The sequence below is a fragment of the Zootoca vivipara genome, chromosome Z, assembly GCF_963506605.1.
Source record: "Zootoca vivipara chromosome Z, rZooViv1.1, whole genome shotgun sequence".
In the NCBI taxonomy this organism is placed as follows: Eukaryota; Metazoa; Chordata; class Lepidosauria; order Squamata; family Lacertidae; genus Zootoca; species Zootoca vivipara.
The window spans coordinates 45795715-45816750 of NC_083294.1; the positions used below are offsets into that span (position 1 = coordinate 45795715).

A 21036-nucleotide genomic window follows, 5' to 3' on the forward strand; every position below is an offset into this window, starting at 1 on the left:
AAGGTAATGCCATGTAAATGGAATGCTGGAAGTGGGGAAAGAATCATTATCACCAGGAAAACTTAATGAAATAAACCCCATGTCTGAATGCAGCCTCAGATCTCTCCTCCCTGCAAAATTTCACAACAAAGAGGGTTCTTGAAACCTGCTGACGGCGCTCTAGTCTGTCACTCTAGGGATTATTGGCAAGCATCCAGGTCTTGTAGAGCTTCCTTGGGCTCCCTACATCATCTGCGCTGCATGCACCCGGTTCTAGGCTACAGTTGGTTTGGTGAAATTCCCAGGGGGTCCCAGAGATGACAAATAGGATTACAGTGGTACCTCTAGTTACGAACTTAATTCATTCCAGAGGTCCGTTCTTAACCTGAAACTGTTCTTAACCTGAGGTGTGCTTTGCTAATGGGGCCTCTTGCTGCCGCTGTGCCGCCGGCACACGATTTCCATTCTCATCCCGGGGCAAAGTTCTCAACTCGAGGTAACTCTTCCAGGCTAGCAGAGTTTGTAACCTGAAGCGTTTGTAACCTGAGGCGTTTGTAACTTGAGGTACTGCTGTACTCCTTCCTTCACAATCCTCTCTCCAGCCTCTGCACACCTTCCCTCCTCCAGCTGCTTTTCTTCATGGCAAGGGGTGGGGGAGACTAGTGTGGCTCCATCCATGGGCTGGTAAAGGAGCAGCTGGTCCTGCTCTCGCTTTCCTTGTCCCACCCTGTTCCATTTTCCTTTTGTGCTGCGTCTATTAGATAGTGAGTCTGCTGTATCTTTTGGTATCAGTGCTTAGGAAATAGTAGGCACTTTATAAATGTTAAAGACAATAATAATAGTTCTGTCTGTGGTTCTCCTCCTGGCCCCCCTGCCTATGCTTTTTATTTTTGTTCTCTGCAAAGGTCACCCCCACACCTCAGGGGGTCCAAGCCTTGCTGAAGATGATGTACTGTGCGTACTGCCAAGGCCTCGTTGCTGTCAAGCCGTGTTACAACTACTGTTTTAATGTCATGAGGGGCTGCCTCGCCAACCAAGGCGAGCTGGACACGGAGTGGAACAACTTCATCGGTGAGTGGCTCTTGTTTGTTCGGTTTATTTAAACCAGGCAATGGAGAATTAACAAAATGAAACAACCCCCCCCCCCCGTGTGATTTGTTCCAATTTAATTAATTATTTAGAAAAGTGTATATAGGCTGCTGAATAAAAACACAACAACATGGATGGCATGAATTTGCCTAAGAATAGGGATCCCAGAAAGCTTGTCGGCTAGGGCAGACAAGAGGGGCTGCAGCGGAGGGCTCCCAAGGAGATGGGAGAGGAGAGGAGAGGAGGCTGAGGGAGCACTCCACAAGGGAGGGCGTTCGAAAAGGGGTGAGGGTCTGCTGGCTCTGCAGGCAAGGGGGGACATAACTGGGCTCCTGAGGTTCAGAGCATGTTTTCTCCACTAGGTACCTGAGCCCCACAGGGGAGTTGCAGAAAGGATGTAGTTGGTCAAGGGAGCTGTGGACTCAAAAAGATTGAAAACCTCTGTATTAGTGGGTCTCCCCCCCCCCATTTAATTTAATTATATTATTTTCTCTCGGTTTCCGCCATTCCCTTACCTTTTAAGAGCCATGTTCTATAGCACCTGGCTGAATTTTCTGACAGCATTTTACTGAACAGCTCTAAGCACTGTACCCAAAACAATATAAAGTAATGATACACAGTACTTATAAGGCCAATGTCCAACAAGACAAAGGTTCCTTACCCCCTCCTTAGGCCTTTTGAATATTTTTAGTTTCATTGGGATGCAACTTAAATTTTCTGCTCCAGGCATCTAAATAGCTGGCCCTATTATCAGTGGAGCAAGGAGAGGACATCTGAGCCTTCTGGGAAATCCACCCTAAGTAGCTCTGAGACTACAATTCCCAGGGTCCTTTGGAGAAATCCTGAGAACAGGGGTGGACAAATATGTCAATTTTGGTTTCTCCCACTTTCTCAGTATTAAGTTCATTTGCTACTCTCCCACGTCAGTCTGGATCTCTCTTTTTAAAAGTCCTTGTGAAAATCCACCAGCATTTTAGTACTTGTTTATCCTAAGGGACACATTTCTGTGTGCAATTTTTCCTTATACATTGCATTGTTTTATGTTTCTGTTCTTATTATCATTGTTCCTCTTATCATTAGTATCATTAAATGTGTTGCCTGCTCTTCATCCAGGGCAGGTTGCAAACATTTAAATTTTGTTGTTGGAAACAGTTAAAACCATTTACAGTCACAGAAACAGAGCTGGTCCTGTTGTTTTTCCACTAATGCATGCAGATGTGTGTGAGTGTGTGTGTTTGCTTGTTTGTTTTATACACATTTTACACACTGTTTTTGGTTAGAGAGCTGCGCCGCAAAATGCAAAGTACTGTGCACATTTTGATAGATAGCTGCATCTTGGTAAAAAGTAGAGGTTCACGTTAAAAGGTGATCTGAACTGAATTTCTCACCCCACCCCATCATTACCTGAGAACTTGGTAGCAGAGATGACAAGGCTTGCAGATGCTGTAGCAGGAACTTCTTCCAGGTAGCCAAGACACAGTTACACTCTAGTAATGGCCCTTTTCATGGGCTAAAAACCTTTCTAAATTCTCTCTCTCTGTGTCTCTCTCTCTCTCTCTGTGTGTGTGTGTAGGGGTGCTATTTGGCAAAGAGGCTTGATATCCTTTCCTCCTGGGGCTTGTTACAGAGGCTTGCCTTGTCCTGTGCCTCTGCACCGAGCATTCAGAAGCCCAGTTTCACCAGAGAGGATGCGAGCACACTAGCTAATTTATCCAAGACCATAACCAGAAGAGCTCAGTGCTGAAAAGAGTTGCAGCAAAAAAGTGCAGAATGTTTCAAAGGAGAAGGACTGAGTGCCAGGAAGCTCGACAAAGCAGGGCAGTCTGCTAATTGTAGGGGCCTCTGCACCATTCACAATGGCTCAAGAGGCAAAGCTCCTTGTGAGGAGGGAAGGCAGGAGCACTGGCAAAACAAGAGAGCCAGTGTCATGTAGTGGTTAGAGTGCCTGCCTAGGACCTGAGGTCCTCGGTTCAAATCCCCACTGGGTGGCTTTGGGCCAGGCATTGCTCCACAGGGCTGTTGTTATGGGGAGGAGTATCAGGAGCCAGTCAGGACCAGGTCAGAATGAAAAACACTGGTGTCAGTGAAGTTAACTCAGTTAAGTCAGTGAAGAAACCAAAACAGTGCAGGCCTAGCAACTCTTCCCAGTAGGTCATGCCTCAATGGGGCAGTTACAGGGGCTGAAGGGGAGATTCCCTGGCTTCTTCACCAGTCTGCTTCCTCTCTGCATCTTGGCCCCCCTCCTCTGCAGCCTCTGCTTCTGCCTCAATGTTTTCCTGCTCTCTGCACTGCTCTCTGCCCCAGACTCTTCCTGCTCACTAAACCCTGTTGCCTAATCAGCTTATGACACTTTCTCCTCCCAGTCTGGTGCCTCGTCTCCCTCTGACCACACATTGCCGTCCCACCACCAGTCCACTGGCTCTGATCCTTCTTCCCTTGAGGGGTCCCTTGGGGATTCTCCAGCTGGTGCCTCCCACCCACTCCTCTGCACCCAACCTGTCCATGGCACTCAGCCATTGAGAGCTTGTAGGGAGACGTTGCTGGTCAGAGCCAATGACCAGCAACAGACAAGCATTCTGACTTGCTGCTAGAAGGCAGCTTCCACTGCTCAGGTGTTCAGCAAATGCCTGATGAAACAGGTGGGGGGGGGGATGAGTTAGTTCACCACCTTGTGGAAGAGAGTCTGTAGCTCTGGTGCCACAGCCAAGAATGTCCTGCCTCCAAGTCACAGCAGACCAGTCTTCATAAAGCCACCCGTCCCAACATTGCATCCCCCGATGTTGCCAGGGTTGCCTGCCCCTGAGCATTGTCCATGCAAACTGGAGGTTTGTGGGGGTATTGCGATGCAACAACATCTGGGGATGACCCAAGGCTGAGGAACGCTGCCTTAAAAGGAATCCAGCAGGTGCCAGGTCTTAATTGTGGGGGGGAGGGGGAGGGAGGGAATGTACACATGAGAGGAGACATTTTTCCCACCCCCAGGTAAACAAGCATGCAGCTCTTACTGCTGTTCCAAACCATTATCAGCTTTGCCCTTGATTCCTCCTCTCCACAGCCTCCGCCCACCTCCATGGACCAGAGCACGCCAGGCACTCCTGTCTTCATAGAATCATAGAATCCTAGAGTTGGAAGAGACCACAAGGGCCATCCAGTCCAACCCCCTGCCAAGCAGGAAACACCATCAAGGCATTCTTGACATATGCCTGTCAAGCCTCTGCTTAAAGACCTCCAAAGAAGGAGACTCCACCACACTCCTTGGTAGCAAATTCCACTGCCGAACAGCTCTTACTGTCAGGAAGTTCTTCCTAATGTTTAGGTGGAATCTTCTTTCTTGAAGTTTGAATCCATTGCTCCGTGTCCGCTTCCACTGCCTCCAGCAGTTTGGTCAAACTCATGTTCGTAGCTTCGAGAACACTGTCCAACCATCTCGTCCTCTGTCGTTCCCTTCTCCTAGTGTCCTCCATCTTTCCCAGCATCAGGGTCTTTTCCAGGGAGTCTTCTCTTCTCATGAGGTGGCCAAAGTATTGGAGCCTCAGCTTCAGGATCTGTCCTTCCAGTGAGCACCCAGGGCTGATTTCCTTCAGAATGGATAGGTTTGATCTTCTTGCAGTCCATGGGACTCTCAAGAGTCTCCTCCAGCACCATAATTCAAAAGCATCAATTCTTCGGCGATCAGCCTTCTTGATGGTCCAGCTCTCACTTCCATACATCACTACTGGGAAAACCATAGCTTTAACTATACGGACCTCCTCAGTTGTGTAATGCTAAAGCCCTGTTGTCCTGAACCACAGCCCAACGCTGTTGCGGGCAGGAGGGGGGAGGGATTTACCATTCATCATGATTTGCTGGCAGGCATGCCAGCCAGATCTTAGCGGGAGCTAGGATGTAGTCATTTCCATGCACCTTTAATGCATCTTCCCGGCTAAATCCTGGCATTTAAAAAGTGAAAACTTCACCCTCCTTCAAAAATGCCTTCTGTCTCCCACCTGAATAAAATGTATTTATTCTTGACCCATCCCTTTGAGCCCCCTGCCAGCACAGAAAGAGTTTCCATCTGTATCCTTCCTCTGAGAGCAGAAGTGTGGATTTGCTTCCAAATGCTTTGCACTGGCAACTTGGATTGCTTCTCCTCTCTCTCTCTCTCTCTCTCCCCTCCCTCCCTCACCTCTCTCCTCTGCCCCCACCCTAACTCTCCTCCCAGCCTGAATAAGGATGGCATGCCTGAGTGGCGATTTGTGTGCTGCCATGACAATTGCAGGTCACAAAGGCCCCAATTCAGGAATGTTCTGCTTAGCCATGAGGTTGGACAAAAACACCACATAACCCAAAAGTTCATTCTCTCTTCTCTTCTTCTGTCCCCAACCACCCCCAAGTCTCTCTTTCAAATTTATTGATTATTTTGAAAAACAAACCAACAAGAATACCTCCTTTTTATGTGTGTATCTTTTTTTTACAGTGTGTGCGTGTGTGCATATGCGTGCGTGCACACACACACACACACAAGCTGGCCCGGCCACGTGTTGCTGTGGTTCATCCCTGTGACTGCCCCGACCCTGTTCTGACCCATGGCCTATTCTGCCCCCTCCTCCCCCACCCCCAGGTCATCCCTGTGACTCCCCCCCACCCTGTCCTGTCCATGACCTATTCTGCCCCCTCCTTCCCCCACCCCTGGGTCATCCCTATGATTTCCCCCCACTGTCCCGACCCATGACCTATTCTGTCCCCTACCCCCGGCTCATCCCTGTGAGTGGCCACACCCTGTCCCAAACCATGACCTATCCCGCCCCTCCTCCACCCTCCGACTCATCCCTGTGATTGGTCCCACCCTGTCCTGAGCCATGACCTATCCCGCCCCCTCAGTCCAGTCTGCAAAGGGGAGCCAAGATGCTGTGGAGAGGGAAGGTTTCCTAGCTGCAGTACCAGTGTAGCCGCCACTAGAGGGCGCTGTTTTGCAACCTCTCCTGTGCTCCCAGCATCCCCGGCTGTCTGAGTTTTGTGTTCGGGAACAGTGGGTTTTACCTGCTTTACCTGCCATAGGTGTGACATCTATCTACGCAAATGGTATGCAAACCCTTGCATATTCGTTTGAGATGTTGTGTCCAAATTTGAACGTAATCAGTCAAGCGGTTTTGGTGAAAAGTGGAGACCAACAAACATGTCCCTTTTACACACACACACACACACACACACACACACACACGTAAAAGGTACATGTGTGTGACTTCCAACCTTTCTCCCAAATCGCTTGACCGATTGCGTTCAAATTTGGACACAACATCCCAAACAAATATGTGAGGTATCTTAGGCAATTCGCATAGACATATGTCACACCTGGGCCACGTAAAACCCCAAAAAACCCGTGTTCCAGAACTCACAACTCACCCTAAAGTGCATGCTGGGGGGGAAAGGAACAGGAGAGGTTGCAAAACAGTGCCCTCTAGCGCCAACCACACTGGTACTGCACCTCCAGTGGACGTGAAAGGAGCAGACGGCATATCCTTTCAGCAGCACAACCCACCCACCCCCTTCTCCTCCACGGTCACAACCCAACGGCCATCTTGAGCCCACCTCCCACCACCGGTGCCTCGACCCCACCTCCGACACACCCCAACGGCCGCCTGGAGTCCACCTCCCATGCAGGCTGCACTCCAAAGTCACTGCCACCACCGCCTTCAGAACGAGGGGGGCCACTCACAGGGATGTGCCGGGGGGAGGAGACTCCGCGATACCTCATGGGTCGGGACAGGGTGGGGACGGTCACAAGCATGAACCAGGGGGATGGGGGGAAGTCACAGGAATGACCCTGTGTAAACAGAACACACGTAAAACATTCCAACAAAATGAAGGGGTACTCTGAAGGTGAGGGGAGTCTGACGGAGGACTCTCAGGGATCCATTAAACAGACTCACCCACAGCAACGCGTGGGCAGGCCAGCTAGTGTGTGTGTGTGTGTGTGTGTGTGTGTGTGTGTGTGTGTGTTTGTGTGTATATATACAGTAATACCTCGGGTTACGAATGTGATCCATTCCGGATTGCAGTTCGTAACCCGAACGCTGCACAAAGCGCCATTTTGCGCATGCGCAGACCGTGTGCGCGCGCCGCTTCTGCGCATACACGCGTGGCGAAAACACTTCCAGGGTTGTGCAGTTTGTAACCCGAACTGTTCGCAAACCGAGGTGTTCGTAACCCTAGGTATGACTGTGTATATGTGTGTGTGTGTGTGTGTGTGTGTGTGTATAATATAGTAAACCAAGACATTTCCTCTTGTCTGTAACAGGGGCAGCCTTCTTGGCTCACCGAGGCAGCTCTGAGCCTTGCTTTAAGTCATGCTCTGCTTTCCTGTGGAATGCTTCCATTTTGCTGTCACATCAAAAGCCATTTCCCCCTCTCTTCACCAGTACAATGAGGGACATTCATGGGAGCAGTCATTGCTCAGAAAGGCTGGAAGCTGAGCGTTATGGGAACTGGCTGCAGTTCCATCTCAGGCTCTGCCTTGCCCAGCTGTCCCATCTTGCATTTACTGAAGTTATTTGGTAGGTCCATTTGCCTTTCCCGGGCAGGAGCTTTGCAGGTGGGCACCCCATCTCCCCTATGAACTGACCTATTGCTGGCCAGATCGTACTCCTGCCGCCAAATTGTCCAATAGTGGCAGGTATGTGGGGGGCGTCAGTGATATGCACCATGGCTTACCTCAGTTCCTATGGCCAAACCTTTCACACCTACAACCAATAACGTTGTGGTATTATTTGGCCCCAAAAATCCAATAAGCTGTGTCTTGTCTAGTTATTTGCAGCTTCAGGAATAGGGTTGTCTCAGGGCCTCACCATGCAAGTAGAGCCATGGAGTGAGGGTGAGCATGGTTTGCACTGGTGCTTAGCAGGCACTCCTGGGTAATGCAGAAGGTCTGTACCTTGGAAGGGAATGGCTGCCTCTTCCCTTGCAAATATCCGTTTTTCACAGGCCTTTCTAAAATCACCCATGTGGGGTTTGGCATAGGGGCCACTTCAGTTGGCCTACGGTTACAAATAGGTTTCTTTCAGCTTTAGGAGCAGTTGTGGCACAGCAAATTCAGCCATGCAGGGTCCCTTTATGATAGTCACAGGGTTGTCCACAAGCACTCTCCTAATATTATACAAATGTCTTACAACTATGCAGCAATACTAACTAGAGATTCATTGCAATGGTCAGTGCACATCTCCATTCATGGCCTTTCTGCTAGATCTACTGTGTTCATTGCATGTACACAAGTAAATGATATGGAGTGCTCCAATATCTTATTTTGGAGTGACTTAAGCTCCATTGTGCATAAAAGGATTTATGCACCACTTTCTTGAAACAGAAGCACCTTGTTTCCCCAGTTTTCTCAAATGCTTCTTGGAGCATACAGAACAATTCTTCTTTAGAGTTCTTCCCACACCCCTTCTCCAGAGTGACCTTGGGAGTCAATCCTCAATATCTGATGGGCTCCAATCAGCACAAGGGGTGAGAAGGCTCCTTCTCCGTGGCTAGAAAGCTCCCCTTCCATGCTGCAGGGTGCTGGAGACAGGAACCCTACTGCAAGGATAGAAATGGGTCTTCAACCACTGCACCTCTACTTGGGATTGCAAGAGCAGCCTGGCTGCTGGATCAGGTCCATTTAGTCCAACACCCTGAGGCTGACCAGATGGCACTTTTGGAAGTCTGGAGGCAGAACTTTAGCACTATCCCCCAATTTTGCTCCTCAGCAACCAGTATTCAGGGCCATAAAACACTCAGTTTCCTTAATGTTCCTCAGCTGATTCCTGCCACCAATAAGCTAACAATGTAAATATATACAAGAGATGGAAGCCCTTCAGCAGAGAGGGTGTGCGCATGGGTGTTCTGGTGTGTGTGTAAAAAGAAATGAAACAGGAAAACTTGAAATGCAGCATGAATAAACAAGGCAGATGGTATTATTTATTTTAGACAATCTGCGCTGATTGCAAAATTTCAGGGGAGGGTGCAGTTTGAAGAGCCTGGAATCTCTCCGTCCCCCTGGGGCTTAGAAGGCAAATGGGAAGGGGGAGGCAAGCAGGAAGCCCATATGGGAACTGGTGTGAGGAAGTGGAAAGCTGGGCGAAAAGCCGACGTCTTGCTGCCTTCCTTGGTTTCTGAAACGATGGGATGCCTGCCTAGGGAATGTTCCAGATTTCTACGTTGTTTACTCTCCTTGTTTCATCAGCATGAGCAGGAGAGGTGCTATAAGGAAGCTGCTGCTGGTGGTGTGTGTGTGTGTGTGTGTGCAGTATAATAGATTGTAACTGGGCATCCAGTGACTCACAAATTGTCATTCCCTGCCCTCTTGGTAGCAAACCCACAATGTGAAAAAGCTCAACAAGACCAGCAGAGTAAGCAGGCCTTTCGGTAGTTTTGTAACATCACTGGCCAACATAGTCATGCTGGCTGGGATTGCAATGCTGTCTGAAACATCTGGAGGGTACTCATTGCATCTGCCACAACCCTCCATCCTACTGTTCCTGTATTCTGCCTCAGATTCCATGCTCATGGTGGCAGAGAGGCTGGAGGGCCCTTTCAACATTGAATCCGTCATGGACCCGATTGATGTGAAGATCTCTGATGCCATAATGAACATGCAGGAGAACAGCATGCAGGTCTCCCAAAAGGTATGATGAGGGCATTTTGCGTTTGTAGGGAGAGAGAGAGAGAGAGAGAGAGAATTAAGGTGCTTCTCATCTTAATGGAACCAAGGTTTCCAAGCCACGGGGCACCATGACCTCACTATAATTGTGAATTATTTTTTGATTATTTATTTTTCATCTCTTGACTTTTTATTTTTAAATGTAATTACATTAGTTTGGTTGGATTGCATGATTTGAGTTGTCAAATTTCCTGGATTTTTTTTAATGGGTGAATGAACGTTTGTTTTTTAAGGCAGGAGTAGAAACTGAAAGTTCAAGGGATAAAGTTGTCTACTTTTCAAGGTTAAACCATCCCTTTAAAGAGTCACAATGCTGAGCTGGTCAGCTAACAGTTGCTGTGCTGAATCAGAAAACATATGTATTGCAGTCTAGCATGTTAAGTTCAAAGTGAGTAGAAGGTAAGAACAAAGATGCACAAAATCAAATTTCTGATACTGTTTTGTGTCTCCCATTGGTTTAGGTTTTCCAAGGGTGTGGGCAGCCCAAGACACTTGCGCAGAGCCGGACGTCTCGCTCCATCTCAGAAAGCAGCTTCAGTGCCCGTTTCAGACCCTACAACCCAGAGGAGAGGCCGACCACAGCAGCTGGCACCAGCTTAGATAGACTGGTGGGTATACAGAGAACTGCGCTGTGTGGTTCAACAGGACAAGGAATGGGGGGTCTTCTCTCCCCTGCCAATAAATATATTGCATAGAGCAGCACTGCCGAGCTGGTGGCCCAGAGGCCTGAAGGCTCATTATTGTTATTATTATTTATTACATTTCTACACCACCCGTCATCAGTGGATCACAGGGTGGTTTACGGTATGAAACCTCAGTGGTACTTAACTTAGTGACGAACAAAACAACACCACACACTTTGTATAATTAGCCCAAGGCCTGGGAGAAGAGGAATGTTTTGCCTGATGCCAAAATATATGTAATGAAGGCACTAGGCAAGCCTCCCTGGGGAGAGTGTGCCACAAAAAAGGAGCCACCACAGAAAAGGTCTGTTCTCTTGTTGCTGCTCACTGGACCTCTCATGGAGGAGGCACATGAAGAAGGTTCCAATCCTGAGCCTAACAAGCCTTTTTGGCTGGCCTGCCAATGGCTTCAGCAGCAGCAGCAGCACTGAACAAAGCATTGCTGACATTGATGGGATCAAAATGCAACGCTCTGAAAAAAGGAAGGAGCTCTTCAGTCTGCTTCAAAGTTTCCCACGGAGCAGCAGGCATCAGAGGCTGTCAAAGCTGCTTTTAAGAAACGTTTTCTCTCCAATCCCTGTTTGTGGGCTTCCTAGGAGCATCTGATTGACCGCTAGAAGGCTTGGTCCTGCTCTAGATGGACCTTTCGTCTGATCTGCTTTTCTCGCAGTGGCCACTCAGATGGCTTCCAGTCTGGAATGAGGACCTGAGCAAAACAGCAACTCTTCTCATTTCAGTTCCCAGCTATTGGCATTCAGAGGAACACTGCCTCTGACTATGGAGGCAGAACATGGGTAGCCTTTTCCTTCACAGATTTCTCTAATCCTCTTTTTAAAGCCATCCAAGTTGGGTGCCCTTTTGGCAGCACAAAAGCTGTTTGCCTGCCAACTCTGTTAAGAGACCCCAAGTTCCAGCGCTGTGAGAGAAGGAAGGAGAAGAGCTCAACGGCAGAGCATCTTCTCTGCATGCAGAAGGTCCCAGACTCCCCAGGTAGGGCTGGGAGAAATCCAGCCTAGAACCTTGGAAAGCCACTGCTTGTCAGTGCAGACAATGCTGAACTCGATGGATCAGAAGCCAACTTCTTCTTCTTCCTGGGCTTGTTTTGCTGAGCATAATAAGAGTAACTTTGATGATACTTTTTGACCAACAGGTGACAGATGTGAAGGAAAAGCTGAAGCAAGCCAAGAAATTCTGGTCCTCCCTTCCCAGCAATATCTGTAGCAATGAGAAGATGGCTGCTGACAGCATCAATGAAGAAGAGTGCTGGAATGGAAGTGACAAAAGCAGGTTTGGAATAAGCCCAATTCTTCCTTTCATAGACTCATAGAATTGTAGGATTGGAAGGGACCACAAGGATCATCTAGTCCAGGCATGTCAAACCTGCGGCCCTCCAGATGTTTTGGACTACAATTCCCATCTTCCCCAACCACTGGTCCTGCTAGCTAGGGATCATGGGAGTCGTAGGCCAAAACATCTGGAGGGCCGCAGGTTTGACATTCTAGTCCAACCACCTGACAATGTAGGAATCATAGCTACTTAATCCCTGGCAGGTGGCCATCCAACCTCTCTTTAAAAACCTCAAATGAAACCTCAAACCTTTCAAGGTAGTCTGTTCCAATGTTATAGAATCATAGAGTTGGAAGAGACCACAAGGGCCATCCAGTCCAAGCACCATCAAGAACACAGAGTTCTCAATTTTTTAGGCTGAACTGTATGCACTCTTCTTCCATTTTTTATACATAGTCCATAAAATCTTCAAGTCCAAAATAATAATTTCCAATTAAATATAATGATCCAATACTTTAATTAACTCCAAGTCCTTTCATTGAACCATCCCGGGATCCGGGTCCAGCTTTCAGAGGAACTTTCTTTTATCAAATGTCACTATTTCGCAGGCAATTTAAATTTAATCAACCCTCTCCCCTGTGCCTGCTACAGAGGAGCTCTTAAGTCCACTTCCTGATAAATTGAACGTTTCCGTTCCTTTTGAGAGCTAAGAGTTAATTAACTGCTTCGCTGTCTCTCAGAGGGTGGCAACAGACTTCCTTGTTTTAAATTGCCCCCTGTTTCCAAATCTTCTTATCAAATCAAAGTTTAATCCACAGGCTATCCAGATAATCAAATTCTTACTTTAAAGGAAGAATCCATCGCTCTCCTCCACCGGCGCAGGGCTTCACCCCGTGAGGGTAAAATGACGCTCAAAAATGGCTCCTGCGTCTCCCGACTCTACTCTCACCGGGGCTCTTCTCGAGCTTACCGGGAGGTAAAGGGACCGCAAATGGAGCACCGCTGAGCCCTTCATCCCCAGAACGCACAATCTGGGGCTCTTTTCGGGGGCTGCATCGCCCTCGCAGCTCTCCCCCCCCCTCACAGAGCCGGGCTGCCTCAGAGCTGTGGCAAGTCCTGCCGAACGGAGCTGGCGACAGACCGGACGTCCTAGGATTTGAGTCTTAGTATGCTTGGTTGCTCCTTTCCACTGAATAATAAACTCCAGAAGAGCATGTCAAGCAGCTCGTACCCGCAGAATGTTCTTCCTGATGTTTAAGTGGAATCTCCTTTTTTTTAATTGGAATGCATTGGTTCAGGAATCAGATTCCAGACAGTGTTAGATAGGTGTGTTAGTCTGGTGGAAAAATAAGATAACATAAAGCTAAGCCATGGCTTGCTAACAAACCATGAGTTGTCCCAGAGGAGATTAAACAAGCTGTGATATGTGTTTCCAAAACTCAGTTTATTTCCCAGCTGCTCTTGCCTCATACCTTTGTGGCTTGGTGAGCATTTGGAGTGGTCAAATGAACCATGGTTAATGCCAATATAATGCCAAACCATAGTTTAAAAATCCAAGAACTTGCAAGCCTTCAGATCATGGTTTGCTGACAATAAGCACACCATAGTTCAGTGGCTGGGCAGCATTCACACATAACACTAAACCATGGTTTAATATACCATGGTGCAATCAATGCTGCTTTAGCATTTGTGTGAACCTGGCCAAAGAGACTAGCAAGCTTTCATTGGCATTTGGTTGGCCTGCTGGACTAGATGAGCTGTCGGCCTGATCTAGAACCCTCTTCTTACATTCATCAGATGCATGAAGTGAGATCCTGAGTTACAGGTGTGTGTGTGTGTGTGTGTGTGTGTGTGTGTGTCGATTAGAGATAGATAGATAGATGATAGATAGATAGATAGATAGATAGATAGATAGATAGATAGATAGATAGATGATTGATAGATGATTGATAGATGATTGATAGATGATAGATGTTGTTGTTGTTTAGTCGTTTAGTCGTGTCCGACTCTTCGTGACCCCATGGACCATAGCACGCCAGGCACTCCTGTCTTCCACTGCCTCCCGCAGTTTGGTCAAACTCATGTTTGTAGCTTCGAGAACACTGTCCAACCATCTCGTCCTCTGTCGTCCTCTTCTCCTAGTGCCCTCCATCTTTCCCAACATCAAGGTCTTTTCCAAGGATTCTTCTCTTCTCATGAGGTGGCCAAAGTATTGGAGCCTCAGCTTCACGATCTGTCCTTCCAGTGAGCACTCAGGGCTGATTTCCTTAAGAATGGATACCGTGTTTCCCCTTTTTTAAGGCGTAGCCATAAAGTAAGCCATGGCAGGATTTTTAAACATTTGCTAAACATAAGACATACCCCGAAAATAAGACATACCTCCATGCCATGTGGAGAGAGACCGCCGAGCGCCCCAACCAGCCAGCGGGACTCAGAATGCTGGCTGCAGCAGCAGCAGGAGGAAGCCTGCCGGCTCGGTGCCTGGAGCCAGCTGCTGCAGCGACGAGCACACAGAGCACCCGAGCCAGCGGTCTTGCCTCCGCCTGGCCCGACCGAGGAGACCTGCCTCCCCGCCTCCCAGAACTAGTGGCTGCAGCATGGAGCGCGTCGAGCGCTCCGCAGGACCCAACGCTTGTAGTGCTCTGTCGGGCCGGGCGGAGCGCCTGAGCCAGCGGCCCCTGCCTGGCCGGACCAAGGAGACCTGCCTCCCCACCGTCCAGATCCGGCGGCTGCAGCGTGGAACACATCGAGCGCTCCGCAACACCGAGCGCTTGGAGAGCTCTGTCGGGCCGGGCGGAGCACCTGAGCCAGCGGCCTCCGCCTGGCCCGGCCAAGGAGACCTGCCTCCCCACCGCCCAGATCCGGTGGCTGCAGCGTGGAGCGCGTCGAGCGCTCCGCAAGACCAAGCGCTTGGAGCGCTCTGTCGGCCGGGCGGAGTGCCCGAGCCAGTGGCCTCCGCCTGACCCAGCCGAGGAGACCTGCCTCCCCGCCGCCCAGAACCGGCGCAGCGCCAAGTGCTTGGAGCGCCCTGCCGGGCCGGGCGGACCACCTAAGCCAGTTTTTCTTCTTTTTTTCTTCCCTTTTTGTAATGTACAGAAATGCAAACTATAGCTTATCATCATCATTAATTAATGTACAGAAATGTAATGTACAGAAATGCAAACTATATCTTATCATCATCAGGTAATTAAAAAAAAGACACCCCACCGAAAATAAGACACCCTGTGTTTTTTTGAGAAAAAAAAGTTGTAAGACGGTGTCTTAAAAAAGGGGAAACACGGTAGATTTGATCTTCTTGCAGTCCATGGGACTCTCAAGAGTCTCCTCCAGCACCATAATTCAAAAGCATCAATTCTTCGGCGATCAGCCTTCTTGATGGTCCAGCTCTCACTTCCATACATCACTACTGGGAAAACCATAGCTTTAACTATACGGACCTTTGTAGGCAAGGTGATATCTCTGCTTTTTAAGATGCTGTCTAGGTTTGTCATTGCTTTTCTAGGTTTGTCATTGTTTGTCATGATCTTGGTTTTTTTGATGTTGAGCTTCAGACCATATTTTGCGCTCTCCTCTTTCACCCTCATTAAAAGGTTCTTTAATTCCTCCTCGCTTTCTGCCATCAAGGTTGTGTCATCTGCATATCTGAGGTTGTTGATATTTCTTCCGGCAATCTTAATTCCGGCTTGGGATTCATCTAGTCCAGCCTTTCGCATGATGAATTCTGCATATAAGTTAAATAAGCAGGGAGACAATATACAACCTTGTCGTACTCCTTTCCCAATTTTGAACCAATCATTTGTTCCATATCCAGTTCTAACTGTAGCTTCTTGTCCCACATAGAGATTTCTCAGGAGACAGATGAGGTGATCAGGCACTCCCATTTCTTTAAGAACTTGCCATAGTTTGCTGTGGTCGACACAGTCAAAGGCTTTTGCATAGTCAATGAAGCAGAAGTAGACGTTTTTCTGGAACTCTCTAGCTTTCTCCATAATCCAGCGCATGTTTGCTATTTGGTCTCTGGTTCCTCTGCCCTTTCGAAATCCAGCTTGCACTTCTGGGAGTTCTCGGTCCACATACTGCCTAAGCCTGCCTTGTAGAATTTTAAGCATAACCTTGCTAGCGTGTGAAATGAGCGCAATTGTGCGGTAGTTGAAGCATTCTTTGGCACTGCCCTTCTTTGGAATTGGGATGTAGACTGATCTTTTCCAATCCTCTGGCCATTGCTGAGTTTTCCAAACTTGCTGGCATATTGGGTGTAGCACCTTAACAGCATCATCTTTTAAAATTTTAAATAGTTCAGCTGGAATATCATCACTTCCACTGGCCTTGTTATTAGCAATGCTTTCTAAGGCCCATTTGACTTCACTCTCCAAGATGTCTGGCTCAAGGTCAGCAACCACACTACCTGAGGTGTACGAGACCTCCATATCTTTCTGGTATAATTCCTCTGTGTATTCTTGCCACCTCTTCTTGATGTCTTCTGCTTCTGTTAGGTCCTTACCACTTTTGTCCTTTATTATGGTAATCTTTGTACGAAATGTTCCTTTCATATCTCCAATTTTCTTGAACAGATCTCTGGTTTTCCCCATTCTATTGTTTTCCTCTATTTCTTTGCATTGCTCATTTAAGAAGACCCTCTTGTCTCTCCTTGCTATTGTTTGGAAATCTGCATTCAGTTTCCTGTATCTTTCCCTATCTCCCTTGCATTTTGCTTGCCTCCTCTCCTCCGCTATTTGTAAGGCCTCGTTGGACAGCCATTTTGCTTTCTTGCATTTCCTTTTCCTTGGGATGGTTTTCGTTGCTGCCTCCTGTATAATGTTATGAGCCTCCATCCATAGTTCTTCAGGCATTCTGTCCACCAAATCTAAATCCTTAAACCTGTTCCTCACTTGCACTGTGTATTCATAAGGGATTTGATTTAGATTGTATCTTACTGACCCAGTGGTTTTTCCTACTTTCTTCAGTTTAAGCTGGAATTTTGCTATAAGAAGCTGATGATCTGAGTTACAGTCAGCTCCAGGTCTTGTTTTTGCTGACCGTATAGAGCTTCTCCATCTTTGGCTGCAGAGAATATAATCAATCTGATTTCGATGCTGCCCATTTGGTGATATCCATGTGTAGAGTCGTCTCTTGTGTTGTTGGAAAAGCGTGTTTGTGATGACCAGCTTGTTCTCTTGACAGAACTCTATTAGCCTTTGCCCTGCTTCATTTTGAACTCCAAGGCCAAACTGAATTCACCCATTCCCTTCCATTTTAGTTCACTGATGCCCAGGATGTCAATATTTATTCTTGCCATCTCATTTTTTACCACATCCAGCTTACCATTGTTCATGGTTCTTACATTCCAGGTTCCTATGCAATATTTTTCTTTACAACATCGGACTTTCCTTTCGCTTCCAGGCATATCCGCCACTGAGCGACCTTTCGGCTTTGGCCCAGCCGCTTCATCAGCTCTGAATCTACTTGTACTTGTCCTCCGCTCTTCCTCAGTAGCATGTTGGACGCCTTCCGACCTGAGGGGCTCATCTTCCAGCGTCATAACTTTTATATGCCTGTTGTCTTTGTCCATAGAGTTTTCTTGGCAGGGATACTGGAGTGGCTTGCCAATTCCTTCTCCAGGTGGATCACGTTTGGTCAAAACATAACTTCTCTAAGTTATTTAAGCCTCTTCGCCACGACAAGGCAGTGATCCATGAAGATAGATAGATGATAAATATATACAGAGAGAGTTTGTGGGACAGTGGTGGTGGTGAATTATAAGCAGTGAGGGCAAAAATACAAAAAATATAGGCAACTATAGTTGCAGTAATAACAGTGGCCATTCACAAGCAGTTGCCAATGATGGCTAATTCAACCTGGCATTGGAAAGTTGTGCTTTCCATGCAGAAGTTCCCAGGTGCAATTCCTGTTTCTCCAGGTATGACTGTGTGACATCCTGTGGAAACACTACTGGTTAGTGTAGACAATATCGAGCTTGAGGGACAAATGGTCTAGCTTTGTATAAGGCTTCCTATGTTCTTGAGCAGACAAGAGGGGTGTGAAGACGTCACCTCTCCCGCTGTCTGTTCCATTCATCCCTCATCCTGACCATTGCTGACCACTGACTGAGTGGCCTCTGATGGAGTGAATGCTGTTTCTCACAGGTATGTCTACGCAGTGACAGCGAACGGCTTAGCCAACCAGGCGACCAATCCTGAAGTGCAAGTTGACACCTTGAAGCCAGACATGGTGATTCGCCGGCAAATCATGGCTCTCCGTGTGATGACCAATAAGATGAAGAATGCCTACAATGGCAATGACGTTGACTTCATTGATCTAAGTAAGTGCAGATGAGTCTTCCCAAGGCAAGGAGAGGGAACCTGAGGCTTGCCAGATGTTGCTGAATTCCAGCACCACTGACCACGCTGATGGGAGCTGGAGGCCATTGACCTTTGGAGAACGCCTATATCTAGAGCTGCTTAAGGTTCTAGGATGCCTGGGAGGTCTGTTTCTGCAAAATGGAGGGGTGTGTAAGATTCTTCTGCATTCCTCTGATTTTCTCAGAGATCTGACTGGGTGCTGGAAGCGTGGCAAGAATTTACCAATTTATCGTGTGGCAAAATGATGCGAGCCTGACTAGTGGTAGAATGCAGAGCATTGGAGTGAGCACTTGGTGAACAGCCTTTCATTCTGCCAGTAGATCACTTGGGCGTTGGCGGCAACTGGAAGCAAGTTCCATAAACTTGGGCCCACAGAACTCCTTGCAGATATGAGCCATACGTTCAGGTCATGGGGAACCACTAACAGTGACTCCCTGGAAGGCCTCAGTGATCAGTTAGGGATATAATGAATCAAATTGTTAAGGATCCTTGTAACGGAATACAAAAACTGTAGACCTGGCCCTTGAGCTTATTTGGCAGTCTGGGTAGACTTTTGAGCACTGGAGTTATGTGCCGGCAAGAGTCTGTCCCCATCAACAGTCTAGCCACAATGTTTTGCACCTGCCGGAGCACCAAGACAAACTCAAAGGTGAATTGCAATTTTTGTGCCTGGAGTTGATGGGCTTCCTTAACAGAAAGAGTGGGGAGGTGCTGGGCCAGTCTGGATGACGCTTGCTCTGCACTGCATATGTTGGTAGGGCATGTTGAACTTTAAAACTTTCAAATTCCAAAAACGAGAGGGTGTTAAAAAGTTGTGGTAAGGCTTAGAAATTCAAAAGATATTTTGATTAAATAAATATAATTTGGTTTTGCTTGGTAAATAAAATGTGTGTAGAATTGCATAGAAATCATTAAAAATATAGTAATATATAGTAATATATTATTATTATTATTATTATTATTATTATTATTAAGCATTAACTGACATTTTCAAAAGGCAATATTAAAATTCTTTGGTTTTCCTAAAGCAGTTTATGTGCCTCACAGAAATAGTAGTACAGTGGTACCTCAGTTTACAACCACAATTGGTTCTGGAAGTCTGTGCTTAAACTGAAGCGTACTTAACCTGAAGCCAACTTTCCCATTGAAAGTAATGGAAAGTGGATTAATCCGTTCCAGACGGTCCACTGAGTACTTAAACTGAAGCATTCATAAACTGAAGTGAACTTTCCCATTGAAAGTAATGGAAAGTGGATTTATCCGTTCCAGACGGTCTGCGGAGTACTTAAACTGAAGCGTACTTAACCTGAAGCGAACTTTCCCATTGAAAGTAATGGAAAGTGGATTAATCCGTTCTAGACAGGTCCGCGGAGTACTTAAACTGAAAATACTCAAACTGAGGCCTACTTAAACCGAGGTATGACCATAGATTCAAATTCCTCATACCTAAAAATGTGTTTTTAAATCTCACTGAAGAAATTTGCAAAAATTATATCCCCCCATCTAAAGTGACCACACCCTGAATTGCACTTGTTCCTTGCAGCTGACTCTTGTCCAAATTTTGCTTCTTGCATGGGGTGAGGAGTTAGTAGATGGGTTTTGCTCCCTGTTCAGGCTCCTCCAAACTCACAACATGGTGAATCTGAATAGAATGCTAGAATTATAGAGTTAACAAACTGTCTGTGCAATTCTTCCAGGTGATGAAAGTAGTGGAGAAGGCAGCGGAAGTGGGTGTGACTTGCAGCAGTGCTCCCCCGAATTCGTGTTCAACGCAACAGAAGTCAATCAGAACACCAACAAAATGAACAAAAATGCCAGCCCCGGCAATGCCTCCCCTAGGGTGGCCTCCTTAGAAGCACCTCTCCTCGCCAGCGCCCTCTTTTTCCTGGCTGTGCAGAGACAGTGGAGATAACTGTGCCAACTCCTTTCTTTCTTTTACTTTTTGAGGGTGGGAAATGACTGCTATTAAAATGAAACAGGCACCCGAATAGGCACCCGATTTCACTTTTGTACCATCTAGTGACTTTGGGGGGGGCAGGGAGGAGGGGGTGTGAGATTTGTAAGTTAATGGACAGCAGTGTACAGTTTTTACTATGTTGCCGCTGGGTTTCATGAGTTTTTCCAATCTCTTTCTCTCTCTCTCTCTCCCCCCCTCCCTCTCTCTCAATTTTTGGGAAGGAGAAGATGAATGTGAGGATTTGGACCAGTTAGTCTGACCTGTTGACTGAGAAACCACAATAGATGTGGTGAACTAAGTTGTATATACAGGCCTGTAGGTAGCATTGCTTTTGTGTTGTTTTTAAATAGCCCAATTCTCTCTTGCCTCGCCACAACCCCTTCCCATTTTATTTTATTTTAGCCTGCTCCCTGCAAAACAAATGGCTGAACCAGAGTCCTATCTTGGCATGTATCAAGGATGATCTCTCTCCCCTCCCTCCCTCAAAAACAAAACAAAAAAACAAAACCAACCCACATGAAATTATCTGTACAGAAGCAAAAGTTCTTTTTTTAAAAAAAAATTATCATATTTCGTGGGCAGTGAAAGAAGCTGCCTCTCAAGCAAACAGACGCTGCTTTGTATAATGTTGAGTTCCCACATGTATCCATTACGCTCAGATGCCTTACCCAGGAGAGGGAAGGGGCTCATTTCTTTGTGGGGTGGGGTGTTCCAATCTTTAGAACAGAATGTGAACGGTTAGCTTTTGCACACCTTGTTCTCAGCTGTGGAAAGCCAATCATTGTCTCCGCCGCCAGCCGTTCTCCAAGAAATCACCCAGATGCATTTATGGCAGTGGCTCCCAGTTGGTGTTCCACAGACCCCAGGGTGTCTGTGGCACTATTTTCATAACAAAAACTACCATAAGAGATATCAAAATTTTCAAAAGTAGGGGGTCCATGGCTTGGCTTTTGAAAACAAGGGGGTCTGCAGCTAATTGGGAACCATTGATATATGGGGTATATA

General features: G+C 47.2%; 1 protein-coding gene across 1 annotated transcript in view; it reads left to right on the forward strand.

Annotated features, from left to right (window-relative positions):
* GPC4 (glypican 4) overlaps positions 1 to 20511 on the forward strand; it is a 110894-nt gene extending 90383 nt beyond the window's left edge. The window contains exons 4-9 of the mRNA XM_060270287.1: positions 885 to 1050; positions 9580 to 9710; positions 10207 to 10353; positions 11579 to 11715; positions 17859 to 18034; positions 19772 to 20511. Of these exons, the coding sequence (XP_060126270.1) occupies positions 885 to 1050; positions 9580 to 9710; positions 10207 to 10353; positions 11579 to 11715; positions 17859 to 18034; positions 19772 to 19986 (972 nt within the window). The 3' untranslated portion in view covers positions 19987 to 20511. The remainder of the gene's footprint in view (positions 1 to 884; positions 1051 to 9579; positions 9711 to 10206; positions 10354 to 11578; positions 11716 to 17858; positions 18035 to 19771) is intronic.
* Positions 20512 to 21036: the final 525 nt, after the last annotated feature.